This window comes from Prionailurus viverrinus, chromosome A2, assembly GCF_022837055.1.
Source record: "Prionailurus viverrinus isolate Anna chromosome A2, UM_Priviv_1.0, whole genome shotgun sequence".
NCBI lineage: Eukaryota > Metazoa > Chordata > Mammalia > Carnivora > Felidae > Prionailurus > Prionailurus viverrinus.
Genome location: NC_062562.1, coordinates 62,683,539 through 62,698,015, shown reverse-complemented (window position 1 = coordinate 62,698,015; position 14,477 = coordinate 62,683,539). Strand labels below are relative to the sequence as shown.

The 14,477-nt window shown below is 50.6% G+C and overlaps 1 protein-coding gene across 1 annotated transcript in view; it reads left to right on the top strand.

Annotated features, from left to right (window-relative positions):
- PKD1L1 (polycystin 1 like 1, transient receptor potential channel interacting) overlaps positions 1–14,477 on the top strand; it is a 126,079-nt gene that overhangs the window by 92,941 nt on the left and 18,661 nt on the right. The window contains exons 44-48 of the mRNA XM_047848980.1: positions 760–878; positions 6,478–6,588; positions 10,602–10,725; positions 12,454–12,537; positions 13,454–13,626. Of these exons, the coding sequence (XP_047704936.1) occupies positions 760–878; positions 6,478–6,588; positions 10,602–10,725; positions 12,454–12,537; positions 13,454–13,626 (611 nt within the window). The remainder of the gene's footprint in view (positions 1–759; positions 879–6,477; positions 6,589–10,601; positions 10,726–12,453; positions 12,538–13,453; positions 13,627–14,477) is intronic.

Below are 14,477 nucleotides of genomic sequence, written 5' to 3'. Positions count from 1 at the left end.
CATGCGTGTCCCCCGCCCTGACCACTTGTTCATACTCAGCGTGTTTCTCCCACCACCTCGTGCAGCGGGAGCGTCACTGCACCTGCTGTAAGATCAGTCACAGTGAAGCTGGGAGCAGTGATGTAATTAGACCGAGGCCACCTAGGTGGTGACGAGGCTCTGGGCCGCAAGGCTTGGCCACACGCCTGCTGCACTTGGTGGCCCTCAGCACACGGCTCTGGTTTCTCTCACCTTCCTGGTCTCTTTTCTTTCTCCTTCTGTCCCACGGACAGTCGCCGCCCCTGTGCGGCAGGTCTGCTGGCCCTTCTGTGTCTTTGGCCTCCGGTTGCAGCCCGGTCACAGGTGCGGCCCTGATGCGGGGCTGGCGGCCAAGTCCCCCCCTCCCAAGGTGTCCCTGGGTGCGTCCTGTCCTCCTTGGGACTGAGGATGGTGCGATGGCTGCAGGGGGTGGGAGCATCCCTGCCCCAGGGCCCCACTCACGTGACCTCCCGGGACAGGGGTCTTTGACTTCTTAGGCGTCCTGAGCACCTAACCCATGCCCGTAATCAGTCAGTGCCAGACAGCTCCCCCTGTGCAGTGACATTGTCCCCAGAGCTGGCAGAGACCTGCCCCCCCACCGGCCCGCTGCTCGCCCGCCTGCTGTATGTGACCCGCACAAAGTGGCTCTGCCCCCAGCCCCAGGCCGCATGAACAGTCCGGACTGCGGGACCTCCTGCCCTTATCTGTGGTCCCCGGCTCACAGCGCTGTCGTCCCCACAGATGGTGGCTGCCCGACAGCGAGCACGCCGCCTGCGCTGGGCATGTCCACCGTCCGCGGCCCAGCTCAGCGTCACCAGGGAGAGGATGAGGAGAGAGACCCGGACGCGGGTGGCCCTGAGGTGGGTGGTGGCCCGACGGGGTGGCTCTGCTCCCACCCCCCTGCAGAGGGGGCGCTGGTGGCCTGGGAGCGGGGGTTGTGGTATGCGGGTGGGGACCCAGCCGCAGGGGAGGGGCACCAAGGGGACGGTGGGTCCAGAGAGAGCAGGTTTGCAGGAGGCTGAGTCTTTTCCGTTTGCATGTGCCGTGACTAACAGTCTAGAAAATCCTACAAAAATGAACAAGAAAACAGGCAGAAGGGAATTGAGTCAGGTAACAGGCTATAAAACGAAAATGCAAAACGCAGGGCCCTTCACATACTTGAGAGGACTGTTTAGCGGGGCAGGGAAATAAAACACAAGAGACCCACACAGGCATCAGGTAGAGAAGAAGCGAGTGCAGCCGGAGGAACGTGAAGATGACTTAGAAACACATGCCCTCTTCTCCTTGACTGGGAAGAAGACACCCGTCTTCTAGAGTGCCGTCTAACGTTAGCTTACAACTGTAACGCGCTCTCAATCAAGGGCCAGCAGACCTTTCTGGTTTTCTTTTCTTTCTCTTCCTCCTCCTTCATCACTCGTTCTGGCCCATGATCAAGTCACTGTGGAAGAAGGAACATGGAGAACCAGCCAGGAAAACCCCAGAAGGCAGAGCCAGCGCGTGGGGCTCACTCTGCTGGCCGTGACGGTAAGACCGCAGCCCCCGAAGAGGGTGGCTCTGGGCACACGAATAAGAGACGGCCCCACGGAATGGATGAGGAAGTCCGGAAATTGACCCGAATGCAAATCCCACCCGATGCGAGTGTGTGACGAAGGCACCATCTCAGATCTTCAGGAAAACGAGGGAGCTTTTAACCAGGAATAATTGAACAGTCATGAGAGAAGCATAAAAACAGGGGCGCCTGGGTGGCGCAGTCGGTTAAGCGCCCGACTTCAGCCAGGTCACAATCTCCCGGTCCGGGAGTTCGAGCCCCGCATCGGGCTCTGGGCTGACGGCTCGGAGCCTGGAGCCTGTTTCCGATTCTGTGTCTCCCTCTCTCTCTGCCCCTCCCCCGTTCATGCTCTGTCTCTCTCTGTCCCAAAAATAAACGTTGAAAAAAAAAATTAAAAAAAAAAAACAACAAATAAATAACTGGATACTTTTGTCATAAGACGTGCAAATTCCAAGTGGATGAAGATTTAAATGTGAAAGCAGAACCATGCAAGTCCCAGAAGAAAGTGTGTGTCAATTTCTCTGTGACCTGTGGGTGAGGAAAACGTCCCTGTGACCTAAAATCCAGAAATAGAAGAGGAAACAAATCTGGGGACGTCAGACTCAAAGAAGAGACACCTGGTGTGACATAAGATGTCATACGTAAAGTAAAAAGACAGTGACAAACTAAGAGGAGTATCTTAACATACGAAGAGGTTTTAAAAAATGGAAAAAAGACCAACAACTCTTTAGAACAAAACTGGGCTCAGGAAGCCAACAGATGAGGGTAGCACTTGGGCTCGTAAGCAAGTGAATTGCAGACTAAAAGTGCAGAAATCTGCAGTGGTTGGTGGGTGAGCTGACGGGGAAGAGATGCTGTCACATAGCGCCCGTGTGAGTGTGGAATGGAACCGCCCCCATGGGGACCTGGGAAGCCCCGCACCGTCACAGATGCATTTGCCTCGACCCAGCGGCCCCGCTCCAGGAAGCGCGTCAGCAAAACCTCGAGATGACCCAGGCACGAGACAGGCCGTGCGGGACCTTCTGCCATAGAAAGAGCCTAAAAATAACCCCGCTGTCTTGCGGGAGGCCAGGGCGCCTGGAGCACGGGGACTGTCCGCACAGACGGGGGACACCTCTCCATTACAGGAGAGAAGCAGGTGGGAAAGAATGGACGTGTGGGCTACCCGCCACTCGGCCAACCGCTAGGAATCGAGTTTCTGTGCATCCGCTTGTGCTCAGTAGAACGAGGGATTTCCTACCACTTTAGGAAACTGCTACTTAGGGGACAGAAAAGGGATAGGATTTTCAAAAATTTGCCTCAAGATGAAAACATTTGACCTTACAAGCCTGCTCCCTAACGACAGAGAAACTAGAGAGAAAGTCATCCAGCGGGTTCCACAACGGTATTTGTCATTAGCGCAGCGTTCTTGTCTTCATTCTGAGCGCTGGTTCGTGTGGGATGTGGCAAATGAGGGATTCTGTGACTTCCTAATTCTCAGTGTGGGAGAAAGGAGGTGCAGATTTGAGTCTGAAAAAAGTTAAAACGTTATAGTCCTGACTTTGAACTAAAAGTGACTGTAAATATGTTGGGGCGCCTGGGCGGCTCAGTGGGTTAAGCGTCTGACTTCAACTTCAGTCATGATCTCGCTGTTCTTGGGTTCAAGCCCAGTGTTGGGCTCTGTGCTGACAGCTCAGAGCCTGGAATCTGCTTTGGATTCTGTGTCTCCCTCTCTCTGCACCTTCCCCACTCGTGCTCACTTGCTCGCTCTCTCTCTCTCTCTCTCTCTCAAAAATAAATAAACATTAAAAATGCTTTACAAAGGGGCGCCTGGGTGGCTTAGTCAGTTGACTGTCCGACTTCGCCCAGGTCATGATCTCACAGTTTGTGAGTTCGAGCCCCGCGTTGGGCTCTGTGCTGACAGCTCAGAGCCTGAAGCCTGCTTCGGATTCTGTGTGTGTGTGTCTCTCTCTGCCCCTTCCCTACTCAAGCCCTGTCTCTCTCTCTCTGTCTGTCTCTCAAGACTAAATAAACATTGAAAAATTTTTCAAAAAAATGCTTTAAGAATAAGTATGAAATAATAGTTTTTTTTTTAATAAGGAAAAAAGTTTTTTCTACATCTGTCTACCAAGAAAAGGCCTAGAAAAAACCCAGGGGCAATGAGCAACTGTAGCCTAGATCCTGGTGTACAAATACCATTTTCCACCCAAAAGAAACAGGTATCGTTGGATTTTATGATTTCAAGTCTGTGATAGAAAACGTGTAAGATAAGCCTGGAACATTTGGTAAGCAAGGAAACAATAACTAGACTCGGAAGCCAGTTTGAAGAGGCTTGAGTGGGTCAGAGATGGGTAATTAGACATAAAATCAGAGATCATGATAGAGATCGTGGTAACAATGAATTAAAGCTCATCAAATATCCATAGATTTGCCGTGACACCAGAAATGTAATTGATTTGCACCGGCAGATATGTGGGAACCAACTTTCAAAAAGCCGGTAACAAAGTATCGGTCCCGTCTTCCCAAACTGCCCCTGGGAAATCACATAACAGGGAAGGAATATTTCTCTTTACAGAGGTATTCCAGCTAACAGATGAAAACAAAATGATAGGATTGGACCATTTTTCAGCCTTTAATGAATGAACGAGTCTAAGCATCAATCATCCACAAAGGCCACCATGAAGAAAAGAAGAAAGAACCAGACATTATGTGTCTCCTGGTGGGAAACACATCACCCAGGAGGCAACCTACCCCAAAGGGCCTGGTCCTAGTCTGGTCACGTTTTTGTGCTAACTTGCAGCTGACAAGAGAGTACGTGCTGGGGTCCCCGGGAGTCAGGACAGAGAGAGAGGGGAGCAGCGACAGCGCCAGTTCCCTCCACCCAAGTAGGGGTGCTGCCTGAGGGGGTAAGAGAGGCCGAAGCAGGAAACCGTGAATGGAATCCACTGTATCCACAGAGCAAGGAAGAAAAACTATCTGATCATCTCGATAGATGCAGAAGAAACCATTTGACCAAATTAGACATTCATTCATGGGGAGAAAACATCTGTGCAAACTAGGAATAGAAAAGAACTTCCGTAAAACAATAAAGGGGATCCATGAAAACCCTACACCTAACCTCACACTTAGTGGTGAGACAGTGTGTGCTTTTATTTTTAAATTTGGTTTAATTTTTATTAATTTTTTTAAGTTTATTTTTATTTGAGAGAGAGAGAGCAAGCAGGGGAGGGACAGAGAGAGAGGGAGACAGAATCCCAAGCAGGCTCCACGCTGTCAGCACAGAGCCCGACATGGGGCTCGAACTCACAAACTGCAAGACCATGACCTGAGCTGAGATCAAGAGTCGGATGCTTAACCGGCTGAGCCTCCCAGGTGCCCCAGGGAGTGCTTTTAGGAATCAGAAACAAGGCAAGGATGTCCCCTCATCTCTCCCTGATTAAACCTCCTGTGATAAGGCCTAGCCCATGCCATAGGCAGGAAGAGGAAATACACAGTTTACCAGTTTGAAAAGGAGAAATAGCACAGCCTCTTGCAAGAGGACGGGACTAGTCCGTACAGAAAACTCTCAAATATTCCATGAAAAAGGCTCCTAGAACCCCTACGTGAATTGAGAAAAGCTGCAGGGGAAACGTCACCCTGCAGTCAGTTCTGTTCCCAAACACCAGCAGGGAACAGCTGGAATTTAAAATGCACAAAGGAATAGCGTATACAGTAGTACAACAGAAGTGAAGCTCTTGGATACAAATCCAAGAACACACGTGCAGAATTTGTATGCTGAAAACCACGGAACACTAATGAAAGACATCCAAGAAGATATAAAGACACGGAGAGACCTGTCCGTTGGCTGGGATCCTTGTGTGAAGGTGTGAGTTCTTCCCAAGTGATCCATAGGAACTGAGTGTACTCCCAACCAGCGTTCCGCAAGCTTTTTCATAGATCTTGACACGCTGGTTCTGAAACTTCAATAGAAAGCGCAAGAATTAGGGTACCAGAACAATTCTGGAAAAGAACAAACAAAGCCAGAGGACTGACTTTAGGACTTACCGTAAAGCCTCGACAACCAAGACACCATGGGATTGGTGATAGAACAGACCCAAAGATCGGGGACAGATGGACAGACCAACACAAATACACTCAGTTGATTTTTTGATGGGACATGAAGGCCCGTCTCATTGGAGAAAGGGTAGTCTTTTTAAAAATGGTACCAGTAGGGGCGCCTGGGTGGCGCAGTTGGTTGAGGGACCAACTTTGGCTCAGGTCATGATCTCACAGTTTGTGGGTTCGAGCCCTGCGTCGGGCTCTGTGCTGACGGCTCGGAGCCTGGAGCCTGCTTCGGATTCTGTGTCTCCCTCTCTCTGCCCCTCCCTGCTCATGTTCTGTTTCTCTCTCTCAAAAATAAAATGAACATTAAAAAAAAGTTTACTTATTTATTCTGAAACAGAGAGAGAGACAGGGAGAGAGAATCCCAAGCAGGCTCTGTGCTGACAGCTTGGGGCCTGGAGCTTGCTTCCGATTCTGTGTCTCCCTCTCTCTCTCTGCCCCTTCCCAGCTCACACACTCTCTCTGTCTCTCAACAATAAATAAATGTAAAACAATTTTTAAAAAATGGTACCAGGAGGGGTGCCTGGGTGGCTCCCAGTCAGTTAAGTGTCTGACTTTTGATCTCAGCTCACGTCTTGATCCCAGAGTGGTGAGTTCAAGCTCCATGCTGGGTTCCATGCTGGGCATGAAGCCTACTTTAAAAAAAAAAAAAAAATGGTGCTAGGAAAATTGGATTTCAATGTGTGGTAAAAAAAAAAAAAAAAAAAAAGAACCTCAGTACATACTTCAACTTATACAAAAATTCACCCAGGGGTTTCAAAGGTCCATTCCACGAAAAATATTTTGCTGGGTCTGTGCACACAGCCAATTTTAAACTGTATTTCTTACAGAGACGTTTGCATGCACACCCTCATGCTGCTCCTGCATTGGTTTGTACTGTGTGGGAAAGTCTCCCAGGATGAATATTCCCTCAATCAAGCTATCCGGAATGAGTTTACAAGGTAGGATGTTTGCTCAGACTTCTCTGAACCCAGGGCCACCGCGCCAAGGACTGGTTTGTCATGGACAGCATCACTGACGGGGAGGTCCTGGAGCCTGGGGTTCCAGGGTGAGGGTTACTTTACTCTGTTACTTTTTTTTTTCAGTAGGAATTTTTTGTAATGTTTGTTTATTCTTGAGAGAGAGGGAGAGAGAGAGAGAGCATGTGTGTGCATATGAGTGGGAGCAGGGCAGAGAGAGAGGGAGATACAGAATCTGAAGCAGGCTCCAGGCTCTGAGCTGTCAGCACAGAGCCTGACACGGGGCTTGAACTCACAAACCACGAGGTCATGACCTGAACTGAAGTCGGGCGCTCAACCCCCTGAGCCACCCAGCTGCCCCTACTCTGTTATTTTGAACAAAAGTCTGTCTGTCTGCTATTACAGGCCATCTGTCAGAGAAGAAAGGGATCCATCCTCTCCCTCGGGACACTTTCCTTTTACAAAATTGAGGTCCAGAGAGGGTGTTTCACCACTTATCCCGCATGTGAAATCTGGAAAAAATTGTCAGATTGGCTCGGGCACTGTTGTCCCCACTGTTGACAGGAGGCCTCTTTTTGGCAGACTTTGGGCACATTTATAGCATCTCAGTTTCATTAATAGTGAAACGATATTTTGAGGTGCCTTAAGGTCTGGCGCAAAGATGCTAAATCAGGTTATTGAGGTTGTTTTTGTGGGTTTTTTTTGGTTTTTTTTTTTTTGTTTTTTTGCGGAGAACATCTGAGTTTTTCAGCCAAAGGCTGCTGTGATTCATAACCAATGGCCGGAGTTTCAAGCAGTGGTAAGACCCTCGAGTTGTCTACCATTTCTCATATGCTCATTTGTTTCTTCCTGCTGTTAATAGTACATATTCGTTGTGGGTAAACACAGAAGAATGGAAACATAGAAAGCAGAAAATGCTCAATTAAAAAAAAAAAACCACTACCATCCAGGGGCAACCACGGACAGCATTTTGTTGTGCCATAATTTTCTCCACGTTTTGGTGGTTCCAAAATTGAGACATGAACTGTATCAATGTGGACACTTAATGTGCCCGTTCCTTTTTTTTTTTTGAAAGTTGTTATTAAGTGACTGTATTTTCTCCTGCCAAAAAATATTCAGTCTGAGAGTTCTTTTCAAAGAAGTTTGGCTTTGATTTCTGAAGTGCATGACACAAACTCATATAGATTCTTTACTGTGGTCAAGGAGGCGGAAATAAAATACCGTGTTCCAACATCTACTTTCTCTTTCTCTGGAGAATATTAAAAATAAATTTTTAAATGTTTATTTTTGAAAGAGAAAGAGACAGAGCGGGAGTGGGTGAGGGGCAGAGAAAGGGAGACACAGAATCCAAAGCAGGCTCCAGGCTCTGAGATAGTAGCACAGAGCCCGATGTGGGGCTCGAACTCACGAACCATGAGATCATGACCTGAGCAAAGTCAGGCGCTTAACCGACTGAGCCACCCAGGTGCCACTCTCTGGAGAATATTTTGAAACACATTCCTGGATTTTTTTTCTCTGAATTTGTTGCCTTTTACTAATTCAACTTGATGGACTTTATTTTTGTTGATGTCAGGGGGACATATGTGGGTGGCTGGCAAATCCATTTAATTTACCTATTACTTAAGGACATATTTGCTTTGGTCTTCTATGAGAGAGGTGGTGATTGACGCCCACCCAGATGATGGCTAGCAAATGCAGGTCTAGGGCCCACTAGTATTGGGAGCAGGACGTCCACGTTCATGAGTCTGGACTCTGTACTGAACACAGGAACACAGCTGCTCACCAGAGAATGTTCTAGCAGTGCAACTGCCCCCCCCACCTTTGCAGCAACTGTGGTTAGTTCCATTAATGACCAACTTCTCAGCTTTCTGCCCGCTTGCACACAACACATGTTGTGCCAGCAGGAGGCGCTGTGTGCAAAGCAAAGTGACCATTTGGGTGGTTCTCTCTGGAAAAGGAGATGAAAACCGGAGATATTTCTGGCTCGGATCGTTTATTTTTGATCTCCTATTTTGTAAGTCAGCATTACTTGACATACTTCTCATACGAGAAGTTCCTCTCGGTCCCCAAATCAGAAACATCACAGCTGAGATAATATTTGTGCAAAGTCTCACATGTAGAGCAATGGATATGCTTGGGTTCGTGGCTCAGATGCTAGTCCCGTTGGTTTGTGTAGACCTGTGTCTCCCACTGCGACGCAAAATCTCACTACCTCTGGATGTGCCGGCCACCAGGCAGGGGAGGGGTATTGATGTGTCCTGGCTTGTACTGGGATGCCTCAAGGGGGACCCTCTCCCCCTACCCTCCCCTGGTACCTAATCCTGAAAATTCAGCAGCTTTTCATGGTTCAGCGTTTGCCAGCATCCAGGAAGCACCAACTACGTCTATTTGAGGGACCGGACTTTGTTTGCTTAGTAGGGGACTTGGGCAAGTCCATTGACCCTGGGCCTGCATATCCCCATCTGCACAGCGAGGCAGCTGGGCAGCTTGATTTCTTCTGTCATAGAAAAACAATGATCATGAGATTGGGTTCCATCATATTTAAGTTTTATCTGAAGTTTTTCTGGACTCTATCAAGTCTCCAGGAAAGTCCCAAGTTAAACAGAAGCAAACCACCCAATAAGGTGCCAGTACATGAAATAATCACGACATCCAAGGGCCGTAAGTGGAAAATAGCCGCTGACTTTTTTTTTGCGACGTTTAGCCAGCTCTGTGGGCCTGATTGATTTAGTAGCTCTGATTCGGAGCGAGAACACTCTTGGATTGTTTGGCTCACCCCCTGCTCTCCGCACACGTGGAGAACAAGAAATTGTGTCCTTGGATGACTGGAGTTCATGTCACTTCCTAACTTCTCGTCGCTTTCCCACAACATGACCTCCTCCGAGAAGTGTCCCGGTCCCCCCTCCTCGTGGAGGGAGGCCCGGATGTAGTAAGACATGAGACCGGTTGCCATTGCCATGGGGGTATTAGGTGCACACCATCCTTGCCATGGCTACGGGTCCTTTCTGTGAAGCCACATGTAAAGACGTGTTTTCGAGGCAGGGCAAAGTATTTTGTCCTCTCTCTAAAGAAGTTTAACGTCTCATTTTCCATTTGACTGCAGCTCGGAGCCACATGTCTGCTACTCGTGCAGCCATGTGCAGCTCGGGCCCGTGCGCATGGCTTCACTGCGTTGTCTGAGCAAGCAGAAACCATCCGTGTTGTCAGCTCGAAATTCCGGTGGTCCCTTACTTCGGTTCCTTGCTGGAAAAGTGAAACAGATATCTGACAAGTCATAAAAATTAATTGGAAGAAAACCAGACCCACATTTGTTGACCCCCTACTATGTGTCGTCCTGCCCCCGGTCTGTGCCTATTCACTGAACACTCAGGCCGTCTTGGGAGGCTTGGCGGCCATTCTGGGTCTTTGGGGAAGAAAGGGGGAGGCCGTCCATCAGGCAGTGGTGTGGAGAGGGGGCTGTGTCTCTACCCGTGGGTCCCGGGGCCCCTGTTCCTCTGGTCCCCTCCTGGTGCTCACCCTGCACTGGCCACACCTCCCCCCATGCCCTTCCTTGACCTCACAGGCCCGTGCCTGTCTAAGCCTCTGCCTCACCGTCCCCGCCTGGAACACTCTCCCTCTTGACATCTGTGCGGCTCACTCCCTCGTTGCCTTCGGGTTCCTACGATTTAGCTTTCTCTCCTGAATGTAGACCCCTGACACAGCCTCCATTTCACTTATTTATTTGATTTATTGTTTGTTTCCCTACAAGAGAGCCAGGGCATGATTTCTCTCTCCCCACCTGTTCCTGGCACACGGTGAAGTTTGTACAGTGAACAGGTGAGCTAAGGGACAGGTGGCTTCATCACTGTGCGGTCTTCCCGCCTATCGCCAAGGAGCAGAGCACGATCCAGAATCACACCATACCCCGTGCTGGGGACAGCCCCACTTTTATTCCTGCAGGTACTGGAAACGTACATTACAGAAAAATAGCCTTTGGTTTCTGCTCTTGTGCTCAGGAATGCCAGGAGCTCCTCCTGTGGCCTGACAAGTGTGGGGGCCTGGTGGGACTGGAGTCTGACCACGCTGCTGGATGGCCTGCATGGGCAAGGCGCCCACACAGCCGGCGTGCCACGTGCTCAGGTGGGCTTCTGTCCGCCCTTCAACATGGGGTCGTTGCGGGGAAGTATGTCACGGTGGGCAAGATCGTCAAACACCTGACCTGCAACACTGCGTGCTCGTGAATGACTTCTAGGTTGTGGGCCAGGGGCTCCTGGCTGTGGGTGCATCTTGCTGCTTCTCGGCCCAGCACGAATTTGCTCCAGATCCGTGCACCTGCCTTAGTTGCACCAGCACCTCTGGACGCCTGCAGTCGCCAGGCTGGGCTGGACGCAGGGCATGGTGGCTCCACCAGAGCTTGTGGGCCAGTGGGGACAGAAGGCTAGATCAGTGTGCAAAATGCTGTGACACAGGACACAGGGCACCCCAGGACAGAGGGGGAACATCCAGGAAGCTTCCAGAGAGAGGCAAGGCTTTCCCCAAATTCTGAAAAAAAACTTACAGTGAATATATGCATTTCATATAATAACCCTGTCCCTTGTTTATCTTTTATGTTCTACCTTTTTTTTAGCGCTTATTTTTGAGACAGACCAGAGCATGAGTGAGGGATGGGCAGAGAGACAGGGAGACACAGAACCCGAAGCAGGCTCCAGGCTCTAAGTTGTCAGCACCGAGCCCAATGCGGGGCTCGAACCCACGAACTGCAAGATCATGACCTGAGCCGAAGTCAGACACTTAACTGACTAAGCCACCCAGGTGACCCTACGTTCTGCCTTTCTTTAAGAAAATAAAATGATTCTGTCCTTCATTTCTCAAACACCGTAGAGGTGACCCTTGAACAATACAAGGTCAGAGGTGCCGACCCCCACGCAGTTGAAATTCCACGTGTAAGTTTCGACGCCCTCAAAACTTAACTACTGGCAGCTCACTGTTGACCTTGTGCCTTACCAATAGCAGAAACAGTCGATGAACACATATTCCGCATGTTAGATGTATTATATATTGTGTCCTTATAATGACGGTAAGCTGGAGACAAGAAAATCTCCTTAAGAGAATCCTAAGGAAGAGAAAGTACATTGACGGTTCTGTCTTGTATTCATCTAAAGAAACCCACGTGTCAGTGGATCCGTGCAGTGTAAAGTGTGCTGTTCAAGGGTCGGCAGCGTTTCTGATTCCACTTTTATCGTATTCTATGCTGTCACGTGGATGACGCCGGAGACACTTTAGAAAAAGGCAAAAAGCAGGAGCTGCTGGGGGGGCGCAGTCGGTTGAGTGTCTGACTCTTGATCTCGGTTCAGGTCATGATCTCAGGATTTGTGACTTCAAGTCCCACATCGGGGTCTGTGTTGATGGTGCAGAGCCTGCTTGGGATTCTCTCCCTCCCTCTCTCCGCCCCTTCCCTGCTGTTCTCCCTCTCTTCTCTTCTCCCTCTCTCCCTCTCTCTCTTCCTCTCTCTCTCTCTCTCTCTTCCTCTCTCTCTCTCTCGATAAATTTTTTTTTTAAACTTAAAAAAAAAAAAGACAAAAAGTGACCATTTAGATTTGGTGCAAAGACCGTGAGGCAGCTGTGTCTTCCAGAGAATGTTGGTTAAATCCATCCTGCCAGGTAATCCTGTCGCTGGGGCTTCCAGAGGGTGGTGCACCACGCATTCCAGGCTTGCCGTCTGTCCAGGCATCTCCATGTTTTTTGTGGTTGTCGTTTGTTTGTTTTTTATTTATTTTTTAAAATTTTATTTAAATTCCAATTAGCCGCCATACAGGGTGATAATGGTGTCAGGAGTAGCAGGCGTCTCCATTTTTATTCTTCCTCCAGCCCAGAGCCCTTGGCGGGAAGTGCTACCTCATGGGCGCTTTGGTCATTAAACAGCTGAGAGCTTCCTCTGACAGCGAGTGCGAGGTGGGGTGCTCTCCTTCTTGTCACCTCTTTGCGTGAGCACGTGTGAGTGCACGTGAGAGTGTGCGTGTGTGTTTTCTCCTGAGATTTGCCATTTATGTATGTATGGATGGATTGATAGATTGATGTATGCATGTATTTGTGTGTGTGTGCATGTATGATTTATCTGTGTGTGCGCACGTGTGGATTTATGTGTGGATTCGTGGACTTAACATGGAGTTAACACGCCATGTTGCACTGGTTTCGGGTGTACAATACGCACTGGATACAGCAACTCTGTGCGTCACCCGGTGCTCCTCACAAGTGCACCCTTAACCCCCATCACCTGCTTCAGCCGTCCCCCTGCCCTACCTCCCCTCTGGCACCCACCAGTCTGTTCTCTGTAAAATACTCCGAGTTCGGAAAGTCTGGCAGACGTTCGGGCAGGAAGGCCGCAGGCCATGAGAAGCCTCGCTGGGAGCCTGGCTGTGATTGGAAACGGTCAGCGGCCAGGGTCTGGGACAACTGTGGGCGTCACCTGCCCTTCCTTCTCTTGCCAAACCTTTCCCGCGTCCTCTGCCCGTCCCAGCACGCTGGGCGAAAGCAGGACAGCCCCAAAATACTGAAAATGGTATTCTCGTGTCTCCTAGTGGGAGGGGGTACTCGAAGGTGGGCACCTCGCCCGAGTTCCCCGCGACAACGGAGCTCTTCTGACGTCCAAGCCCAGACAGGTGCACGGCCTTCACGTGGCAGAGTGGATCCTTCGGGCTCCGCTGGAGCCCAGGGGTGACGGGGCTTTGAGGAAGTGGGGGCCGTGTGTCAGGGTAGCATGTGCCCGTGTGTGGCCAGGTGTATACAGCCCAGGCCACAGGGCCGACTTTGAAACATGCATCTGATTATCCCTCCTACAGCTGATTATTTCTGATTATTTCTCCTACAGCTTCCCAGCCCACCTTCAGTGCTTACTAAAGACTCTCCTCCTACACGTAGCCCCCAAGTGGGAGCCACCGACACCAGCTCTGTGACAGATCCGGCCATCCAGGGAGTGGCTGCAAGTGGCCCCGGGGACTACGGGGCCAGAGAGCACTGGGTGCTCAGCCTGGGCAGCACAAGGTCAGTGTGATCCAGACATCAGCTCCGTCCACGCTTGCCCGTCCATCACTCTGTGCAGTGGCCAGATGCCAGGGGCGCGACCCGCCCTGGTCAGGGGCAGCTCTTCTCGCTGGGAAGTGACAGGAGTGAGGCCCCAGGCCGGAGGCCTGGTAAATGTAGGGCTTCAGTCTCAGCACAAGAAGGAAAAGCCAAACGTTCCCCCAGAATTTGCCAGAAGGTTGGAGTTCAGGAAACCTAATGAACATTTGTCCTCAATGGCTTTGTGCTGAGCAGGAGGCTCACAGGGCCGCAGTGGTCTTCACAGGGCCTCACAGGGCCTCACTGGGCCTCACGGGGCCATACTGGTATTCACAGGGCTGCAGTGGGCCTCACGGGACCTCACTGGGCCTCACAGGGCCTCACTGGGCCTCATTGGGCCTCATGGGTCCACACTGGTCTTCACAGGGCTGCACTGGGCCTCACTGGGCCTCACGCAGCCACATGGGGCCTCATGGGGCTCCACAAAGGAGGGCAGCCTCCCCTTGGTCTTGCGTTGTGCAGGTGGGCACCCGAGTCTTGGCCATCGTCCACAGCTGGTGGCCCAGCCCGGCCTCCCTGGCAGCTGTAACAGCCCATGGCCTGCACAGGGGTGGGCTGTCTGATGGCGACAAGGGCCCTGCCTCAGGCAGCCACGGTGACAGGTGCCTGTGAGTGATACCAGCAGCACAGGAGGGAAATTACTGCATTGTCACCAAACACAGACAGGCCAAAGGCGGCGTCTTTCCGGCACCAGAGTGAGTCTGCAGTAAGAAAAGAGGAATGAAGGTTTTAGAGGCCTTGCCGTGAGAGGTGGCCACCTCTCCCCGAGCTGT